General features: G+C 42.4%; 1 protein-coding gene across 2 annotated transcripts in view; it reads left to right on the forward strand.

Annotated features, from left to right (window-relative positions):
- CYFIP1 (cytoplasmic FMR1 interacting protein 1) overlaps nt 1-22,801 on the forward strand; it is a 114,059-nt gene that overhangs the window by 12,883 nt on the left and 78,375 nt on the right. For both annotated transcript variants that reach the window (XM_060179242.1, XM_016192858.2), the window contains 5 exons: nt 2,644-2,825; nt 10,077-10,173; nt 10,266-10,394; nt 17,154-17,258; nt 21,234-21,325. In XM_060179242.1, the coding sequence (XP_060035225.1) occupies nt 2,644-2,825; nt 10,077-10,173; nt 10,266-10,394; nt 17,154-17,258; nt 21,234-21,325 (605 nt within the window). The remainder of the gene's footprint in view (nt 1-2,643; nt 2,826-10,076; nt 10,174-10,265; nt 10,395-17,153; nt 17,259-21,233; nt 21,326-22,801) is intronic.

Consider the following 22,801-nt stretch of genomic DNA (forward strand, 5'->3'; position numbering starts at 1 on the left):
CTTCATGAACACTGTTCTTCAGTTCCAAGTGTTACCTTTCATTTTTATGTTAAGTTTGTACTTTGGATTAGCCTGACTTTTTAGGTGTTTTCTTTCTCTCAGTCTTGTATCGACCATCCTTGCCTCTCACTTTGGGTGACCCTCTTGCCCTTTAGGGAAGCAGAGGGCCCATAGGGAGGAGCCAAGTTGCTGGCTTTTGAAAGACATTGTTTAGGGCTGGGTGATGGCGCACCTGGCTGAGTGTACATGTTACAATGAGCAAGAACCTGTGTTCAAAACCCCAATCCCCATCTGCAGGGAGACAGCTTTGTGAGTGGTAACACAGTGCTGCAGTGCTATTTCTCTCTCTGTTTCTCTGTCTGTTCCCCCATCTCTCTTGATTTATGACTGTATCCAATAAATAAATGCATAAATAACTATAACAGTGGCACATCTGCTTGAATGCATTGAATATGTAAGTCCAGGTTCATGTCCCACTTCCCACCTTTAGGAGGGAAAGCGTCATGAGTGGTGAAGCAAGGCTGCACATGTCTTTCCCTCTGTCTCCCCTCTCCTCTCAGTTTCTCTCTGTTCTATGAAATAAAAGGGGAGAGAAAAAAAGGATTCAAGAGTAGTGCAGGCTCCAAACCCTAGTAATAATTCTGGTGGCAGAAAGGAAAAAAAAAGCTGTCAAGAAGAAAAAAAGGTTTTTTTCTCCCCACCCCCTCTGAAAGCTAAAGGCTCTTGTTTGTTTGTTTTCCAGGAGCATTTGTCTCAGTTACTTTGCTGGAGTAGTCAACAAAATTCATTTGCTCTAGGGAGATAGTTGGTGGTGTCCTCAAATAAAAGCCATTGGCTAAATAACAAATAGAAGTTTATTCAGAAATAATACCAGAGAAGAGCTAGAATGTGGTCTAACCACAAGCACCACATGAATGCCACCACATGAATGCCACCACATGAATGCCACCACATGAATGCCCCTGAACTGCAGACCTTCAGCCTTCCCTTCTCTCCCTGGGTGGAAACATTGGGAGATGTAAGGAGGCCATGTTGGGCCTGGTAGTTTGCTGACATGCACATGAGTGGGCATTCTCATTCTATCTTCCTAACCTTTTATTTTTTTTCAATGAAGTACTGCTCATTTCTGGTTTATGGTGGTGCCAGGGATTAAACCTGGGAACCTGAAACCTCAGACATCAAAGTTGTTTGTATAACCATTGTGCTACCTCCTCCACCCCAGCTACCTTCATTCACCCCTCTTTTATTTGATAGGCTAGAGAGTGGTTGAGGGGAGGAGGAGGAGGAGAAAGAGATAAAGAGAAACACTTGGCAGCACTGTTTACCTGCTCATGAAGCTTCTTCCCTACAGGTGGGGCCCAGAACTTGAACCAGGTGGTAACTTGTGCTCTCAACTGTGTGCCCACCGCCTGGCCTCCCAACCAATTTTATTTATTTGCTTCCAGTTGCTGGGGCTCAGTGCAGTCACTACAAACCCACTGCTCCTTGTGGTCATTTTTTTGCCTTTTTGCCTCCAGGGTTATTGCTGGGGCTTGGTGCCTACACTATAGATCCTTTGCTCCTGGAGGCTATTTTTTCCCTTTCGTTGCCCTAGTTGTTTATCATTGTTGTTGTTACTACTATTGTTGTTCTTGCTGTTGTTGTTGGATAGGACAGAAAGAAATTGAGAGAGGAGGGGAGACAGGGGGAGAGAAAGATAGACACCTGCAGACATGCCTAATTGCCTGTGAAGCAACCCCCCTTCAGGGGGTCAGCTGGGGGGCTCAAAGTTGGATCCTTACACCAGTCCTTGCGCTTTTTGCCCTGTGTACTTAACCTGCTCTGCTACTGCCTGTCCCCCCTCTCCCCATCATTTTATTCTATAGGAAAGAGAAAAATTGAGAGGAATGAGGAGATAGATAGAGAGAAAGAGAGAGGAAGACACCTCCAGACTTGCATCACCACTTGTAAAGCATCCCCACTGCAGGTGAGGAGGTGGGGCTCCAACCTGGGTCCTTACACACTGCACTATCTGCACTTAACTGGGTGCACGACCACTCAGCTCCCCCCCACACACACACACACTGATTTTTAAAAGAGAGTTTTGTGGTTTTGTGTGTGGTTGGAGTGTACACATTATATTTTGCAACGGGGAAACTTCATAAGCACTGAGACAACAGTGCAGGTTTCTCTCTCACCCCTCTCTGCCTCTACTTTTCTCCTACTAAATTTCACTGTTCCTATCCAAAATAAATAAATAAACTTATTTTAAAAAGACTTTTGTGGTCCGGGAGGTGGTACAGTGGTAAAGCTTTGGACTCTCAAGCATGAGGTCCCAAGTTTGATCCCTGGCAGCACATGTGCTAGAGTGATGGCTGATCCTTTCTCTCTCCTCCTATCTTTCTCATAAATAAAAAAATAAAATCTTTAAAAAAAAAAAAGACTTGATTACTAATGCCCAGTATAGTAAAGAGCAATAAATGACTCTGGGAGTTACTTTATAGAAACCAACCCTTTCCCTTGAGCTCTTAGAAACCCACTCATTTGGTGAGTAGTTGATCAGAGAGTAACAGTCAGTCCAGACTCTATGTTTGAATCAGGTATGGGGTTGGCCCCCCTGACATGACTATTCTCCCTCTTCCCCTCCAATCCCCCATGGTCCAGAGGAATGCCATTGAACGCTTCTGTGGGGAGGTAAGACGACTGTGCCACGCTGAGAGGAGGAAGGACTTTGTGTCTGAAGCTTACCTGATTACTCTGGGCAAATTCATCAACATGTTCGCTGTGTTGGATGAGCTGAAAAACATGAAGTGCAGCGTAAAGAACGACCACTCAGCATATAAGAGGTGAGTCCCAGCCTACCCTCAGCTTGTTGGCATTGGAGTTGTGAGTCTCATGTGCATCTGGAAGCAGAGAGCCCGAACTGTTTGAACAAGTTCTCCATGGTGGCTGCCAGATCCTGAGTGTTGCGATTCCTTCTTGTAGGCATTTGGGTGTGGGGGCACGTGTGTGTTGTTGGGGCCTGACTCTAGTGTGGGCGTTGGCATCTTGGTTGTGTTTAAATACGGAAGCCTTAGGGTGCCAGCACCCTTGGGAAGACAGATATCACTACTTCCTGTCCCCAGAATGTTGTCTTCGCTGTGAGGTGTTGGCTGGATGGGTGTCTTCATGAGGCAGTGTGGATGGGTCTTGCAGCCTGAGCGCCATGTCTGCTTGTCCTTGGGCAGCTGTGCATCTCCAACAGGTGTGTCAGTGGGCAGAGCTGGCCCATGGACTTAACAGCTCCAGGCTCTGGACAATCATGACTCCAGGATGGTGTTTTAAATTTAGAGAACTCTTGGAGGGGGCCAGGTGGTAGTACACCAGGTTAAGCATACGTAGTATGAAGCTCAAGGACACGTGCAAGGATCCTGATTCAAGCCCCCTGTTCCTTACTTGCAGGGTAGTTCTTTCACAAGCAGTGAAGCAGGTCTGCAGGTGTCTTTCTTTCATTCTGTCTTCTCTTCCCCTCTCAATTTCTCTCTGTCCTATCGATGCAGGCACTGAACCATAGTGATAACCCTGGAGGCCAAAAAAAAAAAGAGAGAGAGAGAGAACTGGAGGAGTGGAGAAAGTAGGTGTGTTATGGCTTTGTACTTTCGGAAAATATCGAGGACAGTGAGTTACAGGAACAGATGACAGTGATCAGAGCAGAGAAGACTGGTGGGCTTTCTGTCAAAACAAATCTCTGGGCTGTCAAAGTCTTGTTTGTCTAGAGTTAGATGCTAGATGACAGATCCTCATTCATAACACTGATGTGGGAAGAGATTAATTTAACTTTGTGTTTGAATGGGCTGCCATGCTACATCTAAAATCATGCATCTGTTGCTGTTGTTGTCTTTAAAATAGAAATGATAGGCTGAGTGGTGGCATACCTGGTTTAGTACACATGTTACAAAGTTCAAGGACCTGGGTTCAAGCCCTCAGTCCCTACCTGCAGGGTAAGGGGAGCTTGATGAGTGGCGGAACAGTGCCTTATTGTCTCTTTCTCCCTCTGTCTCCCTTTCCCCTCTCGATTTCTCTGTCTCTATTTAGTAAATAGTAAATAACTAAAATTTAGAAAATAATAATAAAAATATTTTTTTAAAAAACTTTAAAAAAAGATGTGACATGAAGACAGACAGCACTAGGCACCAGGCATAGATCTGAGGATGAGGCAACAGTGGGGCAAAACTAGTATCCTTTCTACAGAAGCCTTGTTCTTCAGAACTGGAGGATTTTTTTTTTCCTCCAGGGTTATCACTGGAGCTTAGGGTCTGCACTGCAAATCCACTGCTCCTGGAGGCTATTCTTTTCCCTTTTGTTGCCCTTGTTGTTTTATCACTGTTGTTGTTATTGCTGTCGTTGTTGGATAGGACAGAGAGAAATCAAGAGAGGAGGTGAAGAAAGAGGGGGAGAGAAAGATAGACACTTGTAGATCTGCTTACACTTAACACTTAATCCACTGCGCTATGGCCCCTCTTTTTTTTTTTTTTTTTTAATTTTACTAGTTATTTAATAATGATTAAAATTGTAAGATAACGGGTACAATTCCATACAGTTCCCACCACCAGAGTTCCATGTCCCATCCCTATTCTTTATCCTTCTGGGAGTATGGACCAGAATTCCTTATGGGGTACTTCTGTAATTGCTTCTCCACTGGAAATGGACATTGTCAGGTTGAGAACTAGAGGATCTTTGGCATTGGCCTGTCTTTCCCCTCTTTGCAGGAAAGCCTGGGGCTTTTCCTATTTATTTTATTTTCCTGTATTTATTTTTTCCGAGAGCACTTCTCAGCTCTGGCTTATGATGGTGCTAGGAATTGAACCTGGGAGCTCTTAGCCTTTGGCACAAAAGTCCTTTGCAGAACACTGATGCTGTCTCCCCATCTCTCCCAATTGATTTTGCAAGATTCTGAGTAGGTGTGGGCTAATGCAGGGACTTCTGAGGTGGGGAAGGTGGATGGGCCCAGCTCCCAGCTGCATAAACCACTTGCTGCATGCTGTTGAACAGCTCCCTCAGAGGCCCTGGCCCTGTTGAGAATGGTCATGTAGACCACTGTGGTTCTCAGTTTCAGAACAGTGATTTGTGTCCTCTTGGCAATAGCACCTTTATTCCAAAGCCCTGAGTGTAGCACAATTTATTTCTATTTGTTTTAATTTTCTCTTCATTTGTTTATGAGAAAGGGAATAGGAGAGGAGAGAGATCTAGAGCATCACTCTGGCACATGTACTACTGGGGATTGAACTCAGGACCTCATGCTTGAGAGTCTGATGCTTAATCCACTGCACCACTTCCCCATTGCTATAGGATAGGTTGCTTTGCAAAAGGGGTGCCCCAACACTGATCTAGTGACCTCTGCCTGTGTCCCCTGGTCCCCCCTTTTGGTTCACTTTTTTTCTTTTTAATATTTATTTATTTATTTTCCCTTTTGTTGCCCTTGTTTCTCATTGTTGTAGTTATTGTTGATGTTGTTAGATAGGACAGAGAGAAATGGAGAGAAGAGGGGAAGACAGAGAGGGGGAGAGAAAGACAGACACCTGCAGACCTGTTTCACTGCCTGTGAAGTGACTCCCCTGCAGGTGGGGAGTAAGGGGCTTGAACAAGGATCCCTACACCGGTCCTTGCGCTGCGTCACGTGCGCTTAACCCGCTGCGCTGCCACCCGACTCCCTTGGTTCACTTTCTTTGACAGTAATCCCCTCTTCTCCCCAGCCTGCAGAGCTCACACCCACATCAACTTTTTGTTTGTACTCAGTGAGTAGCTATCAGTACAACCTCTTCAGACTCTAAATGTCAAGATAACCCATATGGTGATGCTGCAGGAAGATGGAAAACAGTATTCTGGATCCCATCCTTGTCTCCACCCCTGGAGCCTCAGCAACCGCTCAAACCAATTAAAGAGGAAGTTATCATAACCATTAAGGTTTTTTTCCCCTATTATATTTGATAGGACAGAGAGAAATTGATAGGGTAGTGAGAGAGAGATGGAAAGAGAAAAATAGATACCTGCAGACCTGCTTCACTCGTGAAGCATACCTGCTGCAGGTGGGGAGCAAGGGCTCGAACCTTGGTCCTTGCACCAGGCCTTGCGCATAGTACTGTGTGCACTTAACTGGGTGTGCCACCATTCAGCCCCCTTAACACTGGACTTACATAGTTTACAAAGAGCTCCAGAAATTGGATTGGAGAAACATCTCACTGGGGAGGGCACCTGTCTTGCCATACAGGTGGCCCAAGTTTGAGCCCCAGCACTAAGTACTATGAAAACTAGTATTGTGGTAGCTCTCCTTTTCCCTGACTCTCTGCCTCTTTCTGAGTGGAAAAAAAATAAGCAAACGGGAGTTGGGTGGTAGCACAGCGGGTTAATCGCACGTGGGGCAAAGCGCAAGGACCTGCAGAAGGATCCCGGTTCAAGCCCCCATCTCCTCACTTGCAGGAGAGTCGCTTCACGGGAGGTGAAGCAGGTCTGCAGGTGTCTATCTTTCTCTCCCCCTCTCTGTCTTCCCCTCTTCTCTCCATTTCTCTCCGTCCTAGCCAATAACATCAATGGTAGCAATAATAATAACCAACAATAAAACAAAAAGGGAATAAATAAATAAGTATTAAAAAGGAAAAAACAAACAAACAAAAGCAAACAAGAATGTCTGGAACAGTGAAATTGGGATACCCCGAGAACATCAAAGAATAGAGTTGGGGGATGTTGCAGGTGTGTGTGTCCCGACCACAGTCTTCCCTCTGAGACAGTTCTCCCCCCCCCCCCCCATCCACCCTCCAGGGTTATCGCTAGGGCTCAGTGCCTGCACTACAAATCCATGGCTCCTGGTGCCTGTTTTCATTTTTATTTTATTTTATTTTATTTTATTTTATTTTATTTTATTTTATTTTATTCATTAGGACAGAGAGGTATTGCGAGAGGAGGGGAGATAGAGAGGGAGAGAAAAAGATAGACACCTGCAGACCTGCCTCACCACTTGTAAAGTGTCTCCCTTGCAGGTGGAGAGCAGGGCCTCAAAGCTGAATCCTTAGGGCAGGGGTAGACAGCATAATGGTTATGCAAACAGACTCACATACCTGAGGCTCCAAAGTCCCAGGTTCAATCCCCTGCACCACTATAAGCCAGAGCTGAGCAGTGCTCTGATAAAAACAAAAACAAAAACAAAAACAAAAACAAAAAAAACCTGAATACTTGCATGGGTTTAGTGCTATGTATGCTACCACCTGGTCTCAATTTCTTTTCTTTTAATATTTTATTTATTATTGGATAGAGATAGAGAAATTGAGAGGGGAGGGAGAGAGACACCTACAGCCCTGCTTCACCACTCATGAAGCTTTCCCCCTCCAAGTGGAGACTGGGGGCTTGAACCTGCATCATTGCATACTGTAATGTGAGCATTTTAACCAGGTTTACCACTGCCTGGGCTCCTGGCCTCAATTTCTATCTCTATTTTATTTTATTTATTTAAAAATTTATTTATATTTATTTATTTTCCCTTTTGTTGCTCTTGTTTTCTTTTTATTATTGTATTTTTTATTATTGTATTTTTATTATTGTATTATTTTATTATTGTTGTTATTGATGTCGTCATTGTTGGATAGGACAGAAAGAAATGGAGAGAGGAGGGGAAGACAGAGAGGGGGAGAGAAAGACAGACACTGTCTGTGAAGCGACGTCCCTGCAAGTGGGGAGCCTGGGGCTCGAACTGGGATCCTTCAGCCGCTCCTTGTGCTTTGCGCGCTTAACCCGCTGCGTTACCGCCCAACTCCCTCTATCTCTATTTTTAAAAAGGCAAGGGAAATAAAAAATGGGAGCAGTGCTTTATAATTCAAGCACCAAGCCCAGGAAATAACCCTGATTGCGGTAGATTAAAAGAAAGGGGGGCAGCCTACAGAAATAACAGTGGCTTAGGCCAGGGCATTAACTCAGCATACTCCAAATCCCCGATGTCCCATGTAAGTTCTGCTCTGACTTTAAAAAAAAAATTTTTTTATTATCTTTATTTATTGGATAGCAACAGTCAGAAATTGAGAGGGGAGGGAGAGATAGAAAGGGTGAGTGACAGAGACACATGCAGCACTTTTTCACCACTTGTGAAGCTTTCCCCCTGCAGGTAGGGACTGGGGACTCGAACCTGGGTCATTGTGTATTGTAACATGTGCACTCAATCAGATGCGACACCACCCGGCCCCCTTTCCTCTGACTTCTAATAATAAATTGCCTTATAAACTTTTAAATAACCTTTATTCTTTGTACCAGAGCACTACTCAGCTCTGGCTTATGGTGGTGTGGGGGATTGAATCTGGGACTTTGGAGCCTCAAGCATGAGAGTCTCTGTGCATAACCATTGTGCTATCTCCCCTGCCCAGCATCTCACTTTTTTTTTTATGTGAAACTCATTCTCTCTAGCTCATATGAAAGGAATCTCTAAAAAATAATAATAATAGAGGCTGAGTGGTGGGGCACCTGGTTGAGCGCACACACTCTACAGTGTACAAAGACCTAGTCTCCACACTTACAGGGAAAAAGCTTCATGAGTGGTGAAGCAATATTTCAGGTGTCTCTCTCACTCTATCTCCTTCCTCTCTCTCAGTTTTTCTGAGAGTTTGTCCAACATAGAGAAACTAAACATGTGTTTCATGCCTGAGGCTTGGAGGTTCTAGCTTCAATCCCTGGCACCAGAAGCTAGAATTGAGCTGTGCTTTGGTCAACAAACTAACCAGACAAACTAAATAATAACAGTTGCTTATACAAATTTTCAGTTTCTCTCTTACATCAACAATCAGGTGGCCTGGAGCTGGTGAGGATGGTTCTGTAACAGCTTTCAGGACCCAGGATTCCTGCTGAACTCTGACTTTGCTACTATATGTGTTGCTTCCTATCCCAAAAAAGCTGCTAGAACTCCAGCTGTCATTTCTGTATTCCAGTCAAAGACAGAGCAAAGAAATATAGAAGGATCCACACTGTCCCGTATCATTAACTTTCAGGTGCCTTGCAGTGTTAAATATATTCTATGTTGTTTAGTCACAAGTCATATACAGGTGAGGGCTGGGTCTGAGCCTTTCAGTTTGTAGCTTGTTTGTCAGAAGCACCAGTGGCAACCTAGACTTTGGATTGGTATCTGACCAGTGTGAGAACAGTTTTGTGGGACTGAGCCCTTAACCTGTGGCATCAGAGGGCATCTCCAGACACATTTTGTCAGTCTGATTGAATTATGGACTAAGCAGTGTTGGGAGAATTGCTTTGTGGTATGGAAAAACTCAACCTCATACAGCCGGAATTGGTAGTGGAATCTTTAGGATTTTTGAACATGGAACAGCCCGTTGTTGGTGGAGTCAGGACCGTGTATGTGGTCTCTGATGTGTGGGTGATGTGGTGTCCCAGCATTTCTGAATTGTCAGTCAAAGTTCAGGGCGCCATTATGCCCGGCTAGCTTTGCGGGCGGAGACAGAGACGACCAGAGACTCATGGCTGAGTGGAGAGCAGTATTTCTTTATTGACATGGAGCACAGTGCAATCTAATCTATCTTTAATCACAATTTTGTCCTTCTCTGTCTTTCCTCTTACTCCTCTGGCGGAAGAGTCAGGAACCAAGCAAGTACGTAGGATAGGGGGCGGGGAGAAGGAAGAAGCACGAACTAGCAAGGACTAAACCAAAGTCTCCCGGAAGCAGGGGGAGTGAGACCAAGCCAATGTAACAGATTGACCATGTAAATAGACCACAACCTCAAGCAGTGTAGCAGAAGGGATCCCAGAAGCAGAACTAAAAGCGTACCAACACTGAATGGTGCTATCCAGCTTGGTGTGGGGCCCTAGGAGTCACAGGGGACTGTGGTCTTTTACAGAATTGGGTTAGGCCAGTGTCTGGGACCCCTTTAGGAAAGCCTATGGGGTTGTGAACAGTCCAAGTTGGTAAGAGACTGACCAAGAGTCTGGGATAAGGAACTCCAAGAGACTTAAACTGTAACTAGTTTCAGAAAAGTGCTACTGATTTCCCAAGGTTTTTTGTTTTGTTTTATTTTTTCTTTCTCCCTTAACGTCATTAAATACTTTGGTTAACCCTGTTTTTGGTGCTTTCAAAGAGCTGCTCAGTTTTTACGGAAGATGGCAGACCCCCAGTCTATCCAGGAATCGCAGAATCTGTCCATGTTCTTGGCCAATCATAACAAGATCACACAAGTAAGTTTGCGTATCACACAAGTAAGTTTGTGTTTGTGTGTGTGTGTGTGTAGGAGGGTATTAGGGGCACCAATTTCCCATTTGTGTTTTAGTCGCTGCAGCAGCAGCTCGAAGTGATTTCTGGCTATGAGGAGCTACTAGCAGACATCGTGAACCTGTGTGTAGACTACTATGAGAACAGGATGTACCTGACGCCCAGTGAGAAGCACATGTTACTAAAGGTACTATGTGGGAGCCTGTTTGTCACACACTGACGAAGGGATAGCTTTGTTGTCCTTGATCTGTGATTCCTTTGCAAGCTTTCCCTGTTTTCACACTGCATGATGGCACTCTTGCCGCTACACTCTCAGATTCTCTCCATTTGCCTGCAAGTGTCTTAGGCTTGACTCCATGGCCAGTGGGCCAGTGGACATAGGTCAGGGGTTTCTCTCTGCTTGAAGCTTCTTGCAGCAGATGTGAGATAGGATTCAGACTTATCTACAGCTGAAAGATAGACCATGTGTGCCTTAATATACTTGAGGCCCTGGTTAGAGCTTTAGCACCACGTGGGAAAACCATGCATGATGTTGGGGTAAGTCCATCAATTTAGAACAGTGCTGTGGTGTTTCTACTGTTCTCTCTCTCTCTTTCTCCCTAAAATAAAAAGTTGTGTGAAGAAGGCTGCTCAGCTGTGGTGTCATGCATGCATAACATAAGGATCTTGCATCACACTAAAAAATTATCTTTTATTTATTTTAATGAGAGAAATACAGAGAGAAAGACACAGATCAAGAGAGAAAGACTAGAGAGTACTGCTCAGCTCTAGTTTTTGATGAAGCTGGGGCTTGAACCTGGAACCTCAGAGTCTTGCCTAACCATTATGCTATCTACCTAGCCCTAAATAAACTAACACTATTATAAAAACTATTTAAAATATGAAATTGGTGAATCTGACCAAGGGTTTATCAATTTTGCTAACCCTTTTAAAGAACTAGCTCCTAGACTCATTAATCTTGTATATTTATTTTGTTGTTGTTTTCAACATCATTTATTTCTATTCTATTTTTTATTACTTCACTCCTTTTATTTGCTTTGGGTTTCCTTTGCTCTTCTTTTTCTAATTCCTTAAGATGGTTAGCTAGATTTTTTTTTTAGCTTTTTCTTGTTCTTTTTTCTTTTTTAAAAATATACTTTTTATATTTATTTAATTTCCCTTTTGTTGCCTTTGTTTTTTTATTATTGTTGTAGATAGGACAGAGAAAAATGGAGAGAGGAGGGGGAGATAGAGAGAAGGAGAGAAAGACAGACCTGCAGACCTGCTTCACTGTCTGTGAAGTGACTCTCCTGCAGATGGGGAGCTGGGGGCTTGAACCGGGATCCTTATGCTGTTCCTTGCCAGCTGTGCTACTGCCCAACTCCCTTTTTCTTGTTTCTTAATGTGTGCCTGTATAGCTATAAGTTTTATTTATAGGAAAAAGCTTTAGCTTGTGCCCCAGCTATTCTGATAGCTCATATCTTCATTTTCATTTATTTCGAGGAACATTGTAATTTTCTCTTTGACTCAGTCGTTGTTAAGCAGAGTGCTATTAAATCTTCATATTTGGGGACTTCCTCTAGTTTTCTAGGCGCATTGGACAAAGCATTGAACTCTCAAGCATGAGGTCCCAAGTTCAGTCCCCAGCAGCACATGTACCAAAGTGATAGCTGTTTCTTTCTCTCTTTCCTCCTATCTTTCTCATTAATAAATAAATAAAATTTAAAAAAAGAAAAGAAAATTTAATTCCACTGTGGTTAGACAAGATTCTTGGAATGATTTCAACCTCTAAAAATGTTTAATTTTTTAAAAAATCTTTATTTATTATTGGATAAAGACAGAGAAATTGAGACGGGGAGAGAGAAAGGGAAAGAGATAAGAGAGGCACCTGCAGCCCTGCTTCACCACTCTTGAAGTTTTCTCCCTGCAGGTGGGGACCAGAGGCTTGGACCCTTGTATAACATTTGTGCTTAACCAGGTGTGCCGCTGCCTGGCCCCTTAAAATTGTTTTTTTTTTTGGGGGGGGGGCGCTGGGCAGTAGCGCAACAGGTTAAGCACACACAGCACAAAGTGCAAGCACCAGAGTAAGGATCCTGGTTCGAGCCTCCGGCTCCCCACTTACAGGAGAGTCACTTCACAGGTGGTGAGGCAGGTTTGCAGGTGTCTGTCTTTCTCTCCACCCTCTGTCTTCCCCACCTCTCTCCACTTCTCTCTGTCTTACCCAACAATGACGACAACAACAATAATAACAATAACAACAACAACCTTAAACAACAAGGACAACAAAAGGGAGAAAAAAAAAAGCCTCCAGGAGCAGTTCATTCATAGTGCAGGCGCTGAATCTGAGCAATAACCCTGGAGGGGAAAAAAAAAATTTTTTTTATGCTATCTTTGTGGCCTAATATATGATTGATGTGTGAGAATGTTCCATGTGGACTTGAAGAATATTCACCTTTCTTGAGGTGAACAATTCTAATGATGACAGTAGGTCTAACCTATCCATATCTTCGTTTAGTTCTCTTGTTTCTTTATTAGTTTTCTGTGTGGTTGGTCTACCCTTTGGGATATCATAACCTTCATTTGGTGCATAGATAGTGTCATAATGAGCAATTACAAGACACCACAGAAATCCAGAACATTGTGCAAGGCTTTACCACTAAACTAGAGAATCTGGAAGGAAAAAAAGTCCCTTGAAGCATACAACCTCCCAAAACTGAGCCAGGAAGACCTAGTTAAACACAAGTAGACCAATTACAACCAAAGAAATTGAAACATTCATCAAAAGCCTTTCCAGCAGCAAAAGTCCAAAATTGGACAGCTTCACAAATGAATTCTACAAAACCTTGAAGGAAGAACTAACACCTCTACTTTACAAGGTCTTCCAAAATAACTAAGACATGAAAATACTTCCTTCTTTCTACCTTCTATGAAGCCAACATCACCCTGATACCAAAAGAGACAGAGATCCAACCAGAAAAAGTTAACTATAGACCAATATCCCTGATGAATATAGGTGCTAAGATCCTAAACAAAATTCTAACAACCTGGTTACAATAGTACACCAAAAAAATTATACATCATGACCAAGTGGGATTTATCCCAGGGATACAGGCTGGCTCAATACACACAAGTCAATAAATGTGATTCACTAACACCAACAAAAGGAAACCCAAAAGCTACATGATTATCCCAATAGATGGCAGAGAAAGCCTTCAACAAGATACAACATCCCCTCAGGATCAAAATATTAAAAATTTTTTTATATTTATTTATTCCCTTTTGTTGCACTTGTTTTATTGTTGTTGTTGTTATTGATGTCGTTGTTGGATAAGACATAAAGAAATGGAGAGAGGAGGGAAAGATGGGGAGAGAAAGATAGACACCTGCAGACCTGTTTCTCCACCTGTGAAGTGAGTCCCCTGCAGGTGGGGAGTCAGGGGCTCGAACCGGGATCCTTCTGCTGGTCCTTGCGCTTTGCGCCACATGCACTTAACTCACTGCACTACCACCCGACTCCCGATCAAAATATTTTTTAAAAATGTGGATAGATAGAAAGATCTTCAAAGTAATAGAATCTTTATACAACAGTCCAATAGTCAATATCATATGTAATGGAGAGAAACTGAAAGATTTCCCTCTATGGTCGGGTACCGACAGGACTGCCTTCTGTCTCCATTATTATTCAACTTAATCCTGGAAGTCCTAACCATAGCAATCAGACTGGGGATGGGCATTGGCATACCAGATTAAGCACACATAGTACAAAATGTAAGGACTTACACAGGGATCCTGGTTCTAGCCCTTGGCTCCCCACCTTCAGGGGGTGCGGGGTTTCACTTCTTGGGAAGCCTTGTATTCCTTTGCCTCACCAAGAGGTTCACATGGACACACGTCTTAGATTATGGGCAGCTTTCACCTAAGAACAGAAGCTCCTTCAATTCCAGGCAGACTTGAGTTGATTCAAGTGAGCTTATTTTGTATGACAAAGCCACATTTGGTCTTTCCCGTGTCCCTGAAGCAGGTCTGCCAGGTGTTTTTCTCCCTTTCTATCTTCCCCTCCTCTCTCAATTCCTCTTTATCCTATCCTATATATAAATAAAGGGGGTGGGGGCTCCAGGAGCAGTGGGTTTGTGGTACCAGCACCAAGTCCCTGGAGGTAAAGCAATAAATAAATAAATAAATAATAGCTTAGCAATCAGATGAGAAAGAGATTAAAGAGCTACAGATTGGAAGAGAGGAAATCAGACTGTCAGTATATGTAGAAGATATGATAGAATGCATAGAAAATCCAAAAGAATCCAGTAGGAAACTCCTGGAAATTCTCAAGCATTATTGTAAGGTAGCAGGCTACAAAATTAACATTAAAAAATCAGTGGAATTCCTCTATGCAAACTCCAGACAGAAGAAGAGATCAAGACCTTTATACTGAAAACTATAAGACTCAGGGAAATAGAAAAGGTCACAAAGGAATGGAAAGACATCCCATGCTTTGGGACAGATTGGAAGAATTGACATAGTCAAAATGACTAATATTTGATTTCCTGGATAGAGACACAGAAACTGAGAGGTTAGGGGAAGACAGAGAAGGAGAAGAATAGAGAGAAACTTGTAACCCTGCTTTATCACTTGCAAGGCTTCCCCTGGCAGGTGGAGGCTGGGGCTTGAACCTGGGTCCTTGCTCATTGTAACATGCTATCACGCAGCCCCCAAATGACTGGTCTATCCAGAGCCATACACAGGTTTAATGCAATCCCTATCAAGATCCCATCAAATTTCTTCAAGAGAATAGAACAAAAAATACAAAAGTTTATCTGAAGACAGAAAATACCCAAGGTAGCCAAAGCAATCCTGAGGGGGAAAAAGCATTATGATTCCTGAATTAAAAACATACTACAGAGCCACTATGACCAAAATGTCCTGGTACTGGAATCAAAATATATAAATAGACCAGTGGAGTAGAATTGAGAACCCAGAAATCAGCCCCAGCACTTAATGTCAACTAATTTTTGACAAAGGAGCCCAAAATATCAAATGGAAAAAGGAGGGCCTATTCAACAAATGGTGTTGGGAAAATTGGATTGAATCAAGCAGATGAATGAAACTGGATTAGCAGATTTAATCATATACAAGAGTTAATTCCAAATGGATCAAAGATGTAGAAGTTAGGCTAGAAACTGTAGAGGACAACAGGCAGAACTCTTCTCCATATAAGTTTTTGCAACATTCTCACTGATTTAAATTCAGCTGCAAGGACAACAAAATAAAAAATAGACCAATGGGATTATATCAAACTAAAAAGCTTCTATAGGGCAAAGGGAATCACCACCATAAGGAAGACTTCCCCCTAGAGTGTGAGAAAATCTTTACCTGTCATATGTCGGACAGAGGACTGATAATCAAGATACACAGTGAACTCAACAATAAAAAGACAAACTAAAAAATGATGGAAAGTTATGGGCAGAATCTTATCCAAAGAAAAGATCCAAAAGGCCAACAGACATACAAAAAAAATTATCAGTCATTAATAATTAGGGGAATGCAAATAAAACATCAATGAGATACTATTTTATACTTGTGAGAAGGTCAAACATTAGAAAAGACAGAAACACCAGTGTTGGAGAGGCTGTAGGGAGAAAGGCACTCTCCTACATTGTTACTGAGAATGTAAGTTGGTTTCAACCCCTATGGAAAATAATCTGGAGATTAATCAGAACTGTAGAAATGCACCTACCTTATGACACAAAAGTCCCTCCCTGAATTTATCCAGGGAAATCAAAAAGACCTATACATACCAATATTCATAGCAGGAATATTTTTTAGTAGCCCAGATGCCCAGTGACAGATGAATGGCTAAGGGAGTTGTGGTAAATATACACAGTGTAGTACTCTGCAGCTGTTAAAAATAATGAAATCATCTCCTTTTCAATATTGTGATCAGAACTTGAAGGCATTACGTTGAGTGAGATAAGCCTGAAAGAGAAAGACTAATCCCTAATAATCTCATTTATAGGTAGAACTTCAGAAAAAAGAACTGTAGGGGAAAACATAAGGTAAAACTTGAACAGAGGGTGGCATCAAAGCAAAGGGCTCTGGGAAAGGAGAGAAAGGGACAGGATGAAGAGACATTGGTGTTTTGTGTGTCTCCTAGACACCAGTCATGTGGAGATATGTTGTGTTAAAGACTATGCTATAAATCATTAACCCCATGATAACATAAAATAAGATAAAATGAACTAGACTTTTTTTTTTTTATTTTTTACCAAAGCACTGCTCAGCTCTGGCTTATGGCGGTGTGGGGGATTGAACCTGAGACTTGAGAGCCTCAGGTATGAAAGTCTCTTTTGCATAACCATAACCGAACTAGACTTTTTGAAGTTGTGATTCCTAGGAATTCTATACCATCTCATTGTGATTCCAATAGATTTTTAAAAATATTTTGGGAAAACAACAAGGGCAACAAAAGGGAAAATAAATAGTTAAAAAATATTTTGGGGACTGGGCAGTGGTGCACTTGGTTAAGTGCACACATTAACATGCACAAGGATTCAGGTTTGAACCCCCACTCCCCACCTGCAGGGGGAAGCTTTTTGAGTGGTGAAACAGGGCTACAGGTGTCTCTCTCGTCCTCTCTATTTCCCCTTCCCTCTCAATTTCTCTCTGTCCTTATCAAATATAAAATAAAAAATAGAAATAAAACTAAAATAGAAAAATAAATAAAAACATTTATTTTTTGATTTTCTGCATGGGAGATAGGAATGGAAAGGGGGGGCCAGGCCGTGGTGCACCCAGTTAAGTACACATAGTACCAAGTGCAAGGACTTCCTGTTTCTAGCTATTTTTACAAACTCTTTTAAAAAGGATAAGTTACCATTTCAAAATGATAAACTGTAACTGTGTATGAGCGTATGGGTAATTAATTCTACACATCTGAATTTTCTGTACCATATTATGAATTTTTTTTTTCCAGGTTATGGGGTTTGGTCTGTATTTGATGGATGGAAGTGTAAGCAACATCTATAAACTAGATGCCAAGAAAAGAATAAACCTATCTAAAATTGACAAATACTTTAAGGTGAGTTACATGCCTTTTTCTCTCTGACTGTGGGAATCATTCCTGCAGAGCTTACTGTGATAGTCTTTAGGCATTCATGGCTCTGTGCACATGTACCCAATGCTAGGGCTGGGGTCATAGGTGCAGACTTTTTTGGTGTTATAGATACGGCCTCATGATTCTCCCACATGACCCGTGAGCTTTCTTTTCTTTTTTAAAAAATTTTTAATAGTTATTTATTTATTTTCCATTTTGTTGCCCTTTTTAAATTATTGTTGTAGTTATTGTTGTTATTATTGATGATGTCGTTGTTGGATAGGACAGAGAGAAATGGAGAGAAGAGGGGAAGACAGAGAGGGGGAGAGAAAGACACCTGCAGACCTGCTTCACCGCCTGTGATGCGATTCCCCTGCAGGTGGGGAGCCGGGGCTCGAACCAGGATCCTTAGTCGGTCCATGTGTTTAGCGCCATCTACGCTTAACCCACTACGCTACTGCCCGACTCCCGACTCGTGAGCTTTCTGCATCCTTCACATCTTTGCCAGCACTTGATACTCATGTTTTTTCGGAGGGAGGGCAGAGAAGAGGTACCTCCTACAAAGTGTGTTTGTCATGTTAGCATTTCCTTCTGACTTGCCTTTTATTTAATCAGAGCACTGCTCTGGCTTATGGGGATGCAGGAGATTGATCTTGGGACTTGGGAGCCTCAGGCATGAGAATCTCTGCGTAATCATTATGCTGTCTACCCCCCTTGATTTGCTGTTTCCCTGATGACCTTTACACTCTCAACCTTTTGTAAAGTGACTTCATACCTCTTGCTCTTTTTTCCCCCCAATTGATTTGTCAGTTCTTTGTCATGTTATATATTTCATATTATATATGACATGTCAGAAGGTATGTGTCCTTTGACAGATGTGTGCTAACATTCTTACCTATATAACTCTTATTTTTTAATTATTAATTTAATTTATTGGATAGAGACAGCCAGAAGTGGATGGTGGCACGCCTGATTGAATGTACATCTTACAGTGCACAAGGACCCAGGTTCGAGCCCCTAGCCTCCATCTGCAGGGGGAGGCTTCATGAGTGGTGAAACAGGGCTACAGGTGTCTTTGTCTCTCTCCTTCTCTATCTTCCCCTTACCTCTTGATTTCTGATTATCTCTATTCAATAATAAATAACAATAATAAAAAAATATCTTGTTAGCTTTATTCATAAATATTTTAAATTTTTGGTTGCAGATTGATTGAATTTTATTTTCTAGTTGTGCATATGTAGAAATGTGAATTTTTTTTAATTTGTTGAGCCACCACTTGTCCGTAAAATGCAATTTTTTATGACTACGAATCTATTCAGTAGCAGATAAAGCAGGTTAATTTTAATATTTGAATTGTTTTTACAAATAGTTCTTTTAAGTTGTATTGGGTTGGTGGAAAAATGATAATGTATTTTTCTGTTTTGTTTTTATTAATGATTTAATATTGATTTGCAAAATTATAAGATATCAGGTATAGTTTCACACCTTTCCCACCACCAGAGTTCTGTGTCCCCATTCCCTCTGTTGGAAACTGCAGTAGTTCTCCCAAGATCAAAGATATGGGTTGACTGTTAGTTCCATAACTATCTACATGTATATATATTTGCCACTTTTTTCTTTTTAAAATTTTAAAATTATAATTATTTATTTATTGGAATGAGATAGCCAGAAATTCAGAGGAGGAGGGAAGCTAGAGAGGGAGAGAGACACCTGCAGACCTGCCTCCCCACTCACAAAGCTTTCCCCCTGAAGGTGGGGACTGGGGGCTCAAACCCGAGTCCTTGTACACTGTAGCATGTGCACTCACTCAATCAGGCGCACCACCACCTGGCCCTGCCAGTTTTTTTCTATGATCCTGCCTTCTCTTCCTTTCTTTTTTTTTTTTTTTTTCCTCCAGGGTTATTGCTGGGCTTGGTGCCTGCACCATGAATCCACCGCTCCTGGAGGCCATTTTCCCCCCTTTTTGTTGCCCTAGTTGTTGCAGCCTCGTTGCGGTTATTATTGCCGTTGTTGTCGTTGCTTTGTTGTTGGATAGGACAGAGAGAAATGGAGAGAGGAGGGGAAGACAGAGAGAGGGGAGAGACAGACAGACACCTGCAGACCTGCTTCACCGCCTGTGAAGCGAAGCCCCTGCAGGTGGGGAGCCGGGGGCTCAAACCGGGATTCTTACGCCGGTCCCTGCGCTTTGCGCCACGTGCGCTTAACCCACTGCGCCACCGCCCGACCCCCCTTCTCTTCCTTTCTAAGTCACACCTATTGCTCCTCCTCCTCCTCCCCTCCCCCTCCTCCCTCTCCCCCTTCCCTCCCCCTCCTCCTCCCTTCTCTTCTTTCTCTGGGTCCTTATGAAATTGGAGTTCAGAGCCCTCTGGTCACCTTCCTACTATCATTTACCTCTCTGGGAGTATGGACCAAAGTTCATTTTTGGGTGCAGAAGGTGAAAGGTCTGGCTTCTGTAATTGCTTCCCCCTCCCCCCAGACATGGTTGTTGATATCTTTCCATGGTGGGGTAAGGTTCTGGGACACATCGGTGAGGTCATCTGCTCAGGGAGTTCCGGATAAAATCATCGTTGCATCCACAGCTTGTTGGCTGAAATACAGTAAGATAAAAGGCAGGACAAAATGTTTAATGAACAGGAACCATAAAGTAGAAATAGAGCAGATGGGCATAGGAATTTTAGGATGGATAGAAGCTAGGAAGTCAACATTAGGTATGTTATTAGGTGTCCATGACTGGTAATATTTTTGCTGGAGCTTGATAGCTAACCTACAAGTAGACTAAAAATAGTGTCTGGGAAGATGGTGTCATAGTTGAGAATAGAACTAGAAAGCTGGACCAGGGCAGAGAATAACTCCCACACTTGACTTGAAGAAAACATATAAATATAATTATTTATCATGTCGACCTGACCCAGGACCCATATCTACTCATATTTAGCACAGGAGCCTGTATAACCTCTGAGTCCCTTTCAGTCTGTGTCCATGGTCACAGCTAGGAACATTCTAGGCTGCACTCATTTCAGGTTCAGTTTTCCTTGAGTGGCAGAGTAGGACGATTCAGCCTCTCTTTGGAGAGTGAGGCAGACCTTAACACTGAGGTTATGGTCCTGAAGATGCCCACAAGAGGAATTATAGTGATATTCCTGATGGAAGTGAGCAGAAGGGAGAGGGATCTATTAGAGGTCAAAACCCATTAAATCTGTGGAGGAATCCACAGATTCCCTGACTAGAGTCCCAGGTGATGAGGTGGCCTGATAACTGACCAACGAGGCCATCATTAAGGGAACCAGTCTCTTGCCCTTTTCCAGATCTTGTAGTCCCATCTTTACCTGATAAGCTTAGGTTTCCTCTCAGTTGTTAAAACTTTGAGCATCATTTGTTGTATCCAAACTGGTATTAGGTATATGGGGTCTGGCCTCAAGTTAGGGAGGAAATACACCTAGGATTTTAGTGGGGACTAAGCTAACCTTCATTCAGTGTTACTGCTTTTATTTGTTTGGGTGATTTCTAATGAAGGTTGTTATAGAGACAATAATTGTCCATTAGTTGATAAATACTTTTTTCAGTGTATCTCTTGGCCAACTGTATACAATGTTTCTTCTAAAGATTATTGGGGTTGGTAATAATGCTGATGCTTTCAGAAGAGAATAAGAAATGTGTCTTTTGTGTAATTAGTTGAGTAGATAAAGTGATTGAGGGAAGTGAAGGAGGGGTAAGAGAGGAGGGTGTGTGACATTTTTTCTATGCAAAAGTGCTTCTTGACTTTTCTGACAACCCAGTATTTTGTTCCTAAAGTAAATGTGGAAGTTATTTGCAAGTTCTTTCCTAGCAAATGATTTGCAGAGATAGCATTCAGTCCACAGTAATTATCAGTATTACTCATCCCTCTGTGATTATGTATTTGTCAATTAAGCACACATGATGATCTTTTTCTTTCTTTTTTGTTTTGTTCTTTGAATGTAGCAACTCCAGGTGGTTCCACTGTTCGGTGACATGCAAATAGAACTGGCAAGATACATCAAGACCAGTGCCCACTATGAGGAAAATAAATCTCGGTAGGACAGTGAGCTACTTATTTGGGGCCTTCTGCATGATGCTGATTTGTTCTTTAATAACTCTACTTATTTAAGAAATAACACTTTTGACCTCAGAGAGTCCTAGTAGGTACCCTTGGATACACGTGTCTGTTTACTTTATTGTTGAAAAATTTTTTTGGGGGGGGCCAGGTGGTGGCGCACTTGGTTGAGCACACATGTTACAGTGCGCAGGGACCCAGTTCTAGCCCTCAGTCTCCACCTGCAGGGGGAAAGCTTCACAAGTGGTGAAGCAATGCAACAGGTGTGTCTCTCTATCCCTCCCTTCCCTCTTGATTTCTGACTGTCTCTATCCAATAAATAAATAAATAAATAATTTTTTTTTTTCTACCAGAGCACTGCTCAGCTCTGGTTTCTGGTGGTGCTGGGGACTGAACCTGGGACCTTGGAGCCTCAGGCATGAAAGTCTTTTGGTATAACCATTATGCTTTTCTACCCAACCCGTGTCTGTTTCCTTTTAAATTAATTTTGACAGTATAAGAATAACCACATTTCAAAAGGTGGCTTTTCAATTTAGTGGCTGCCATGTTGGACAATACAGATATAGAACTCTTCTATCATCCCAGACAATCCTATTTTACAGCACTGGTCAATAACATACAATTGTAAACATATTGCCTGTTCCCAGTGGTGAGTTGGTAAATCTTACCAGCCCTGATGGTGGGGGTGAGAGAAGGATAGTTGTTTGTGTTACAGAGGTCACAAAGCTATTTTACCTGAGGCTGAAACCTATCCTAGACTTGTTTTGTGACTTTTTAAAAATTATTTATAAAATGGAAATATTGACAAGACTATAGGATAAGAGGGGTACATTTACACACAGTGCCCACCCCCAGAGCTCCCTATACAATCCCCTCCCTTGATAGCTTCCCTATTCTTTATCCCTCTGGGAGTATGGACCCAGGATCATGGTGGGGTGCAGAAGGTGGAAGAGGTCTAGCTTCTGTAATCACTTCTCCGCTGAACATGTGCGTTGACAGGTTGATCCATACTCCCAGCCTGTCTCTCTCTTTCCCTGGTGGGACAGGGATCTAGGGAGGCAAGGCTCCAAGACACATGGTGGGACCTTTGCCCAAGGAAGTTGGTATCATGGTATCTGGAACCTGGTGGCTGAAAAAAAGTTAAGATATAAAGCAGAACAAATATTGACTAATCATGAGCTCTTTAAAGGCAAGACTATTGCAGATGAAGATTTGGGGTCTTCGTTTTAGAAAAAGCTAGTAGATCTGTTTTAGGTATATTCCAGAGGGTCCATGACTTTGCTAGTTTTTGCCTTCACCTGATATCTAATATGCAGGTGGGACCCAGGTTATTGTCTGCAGAGATGGTGTCATAGTTGGAAAAAGGATGAGAAAGCTGGGTCAAGGAAGAGAGTAGCTCCCAGATATGGGGAAAGTATATAAATATAGTTAATTGTAAACCCCACCGGTTTGATCT

The sequence above is a fragment of the Erinaceus europaeus genome, chromosome 20 (genome assembly GCF_950295315.1).
Source record: "Erinaceus europaeus chromosome 20, mEriEur2.1, whole genome shotgun sequence".
Classification (NCBI taxonomy): Eukaryota; Metazoa; Chordata; class Mammalia; order Eulipotyphla; family Erinaceidae; genus Erinaceus; species Erinaceus europaeus.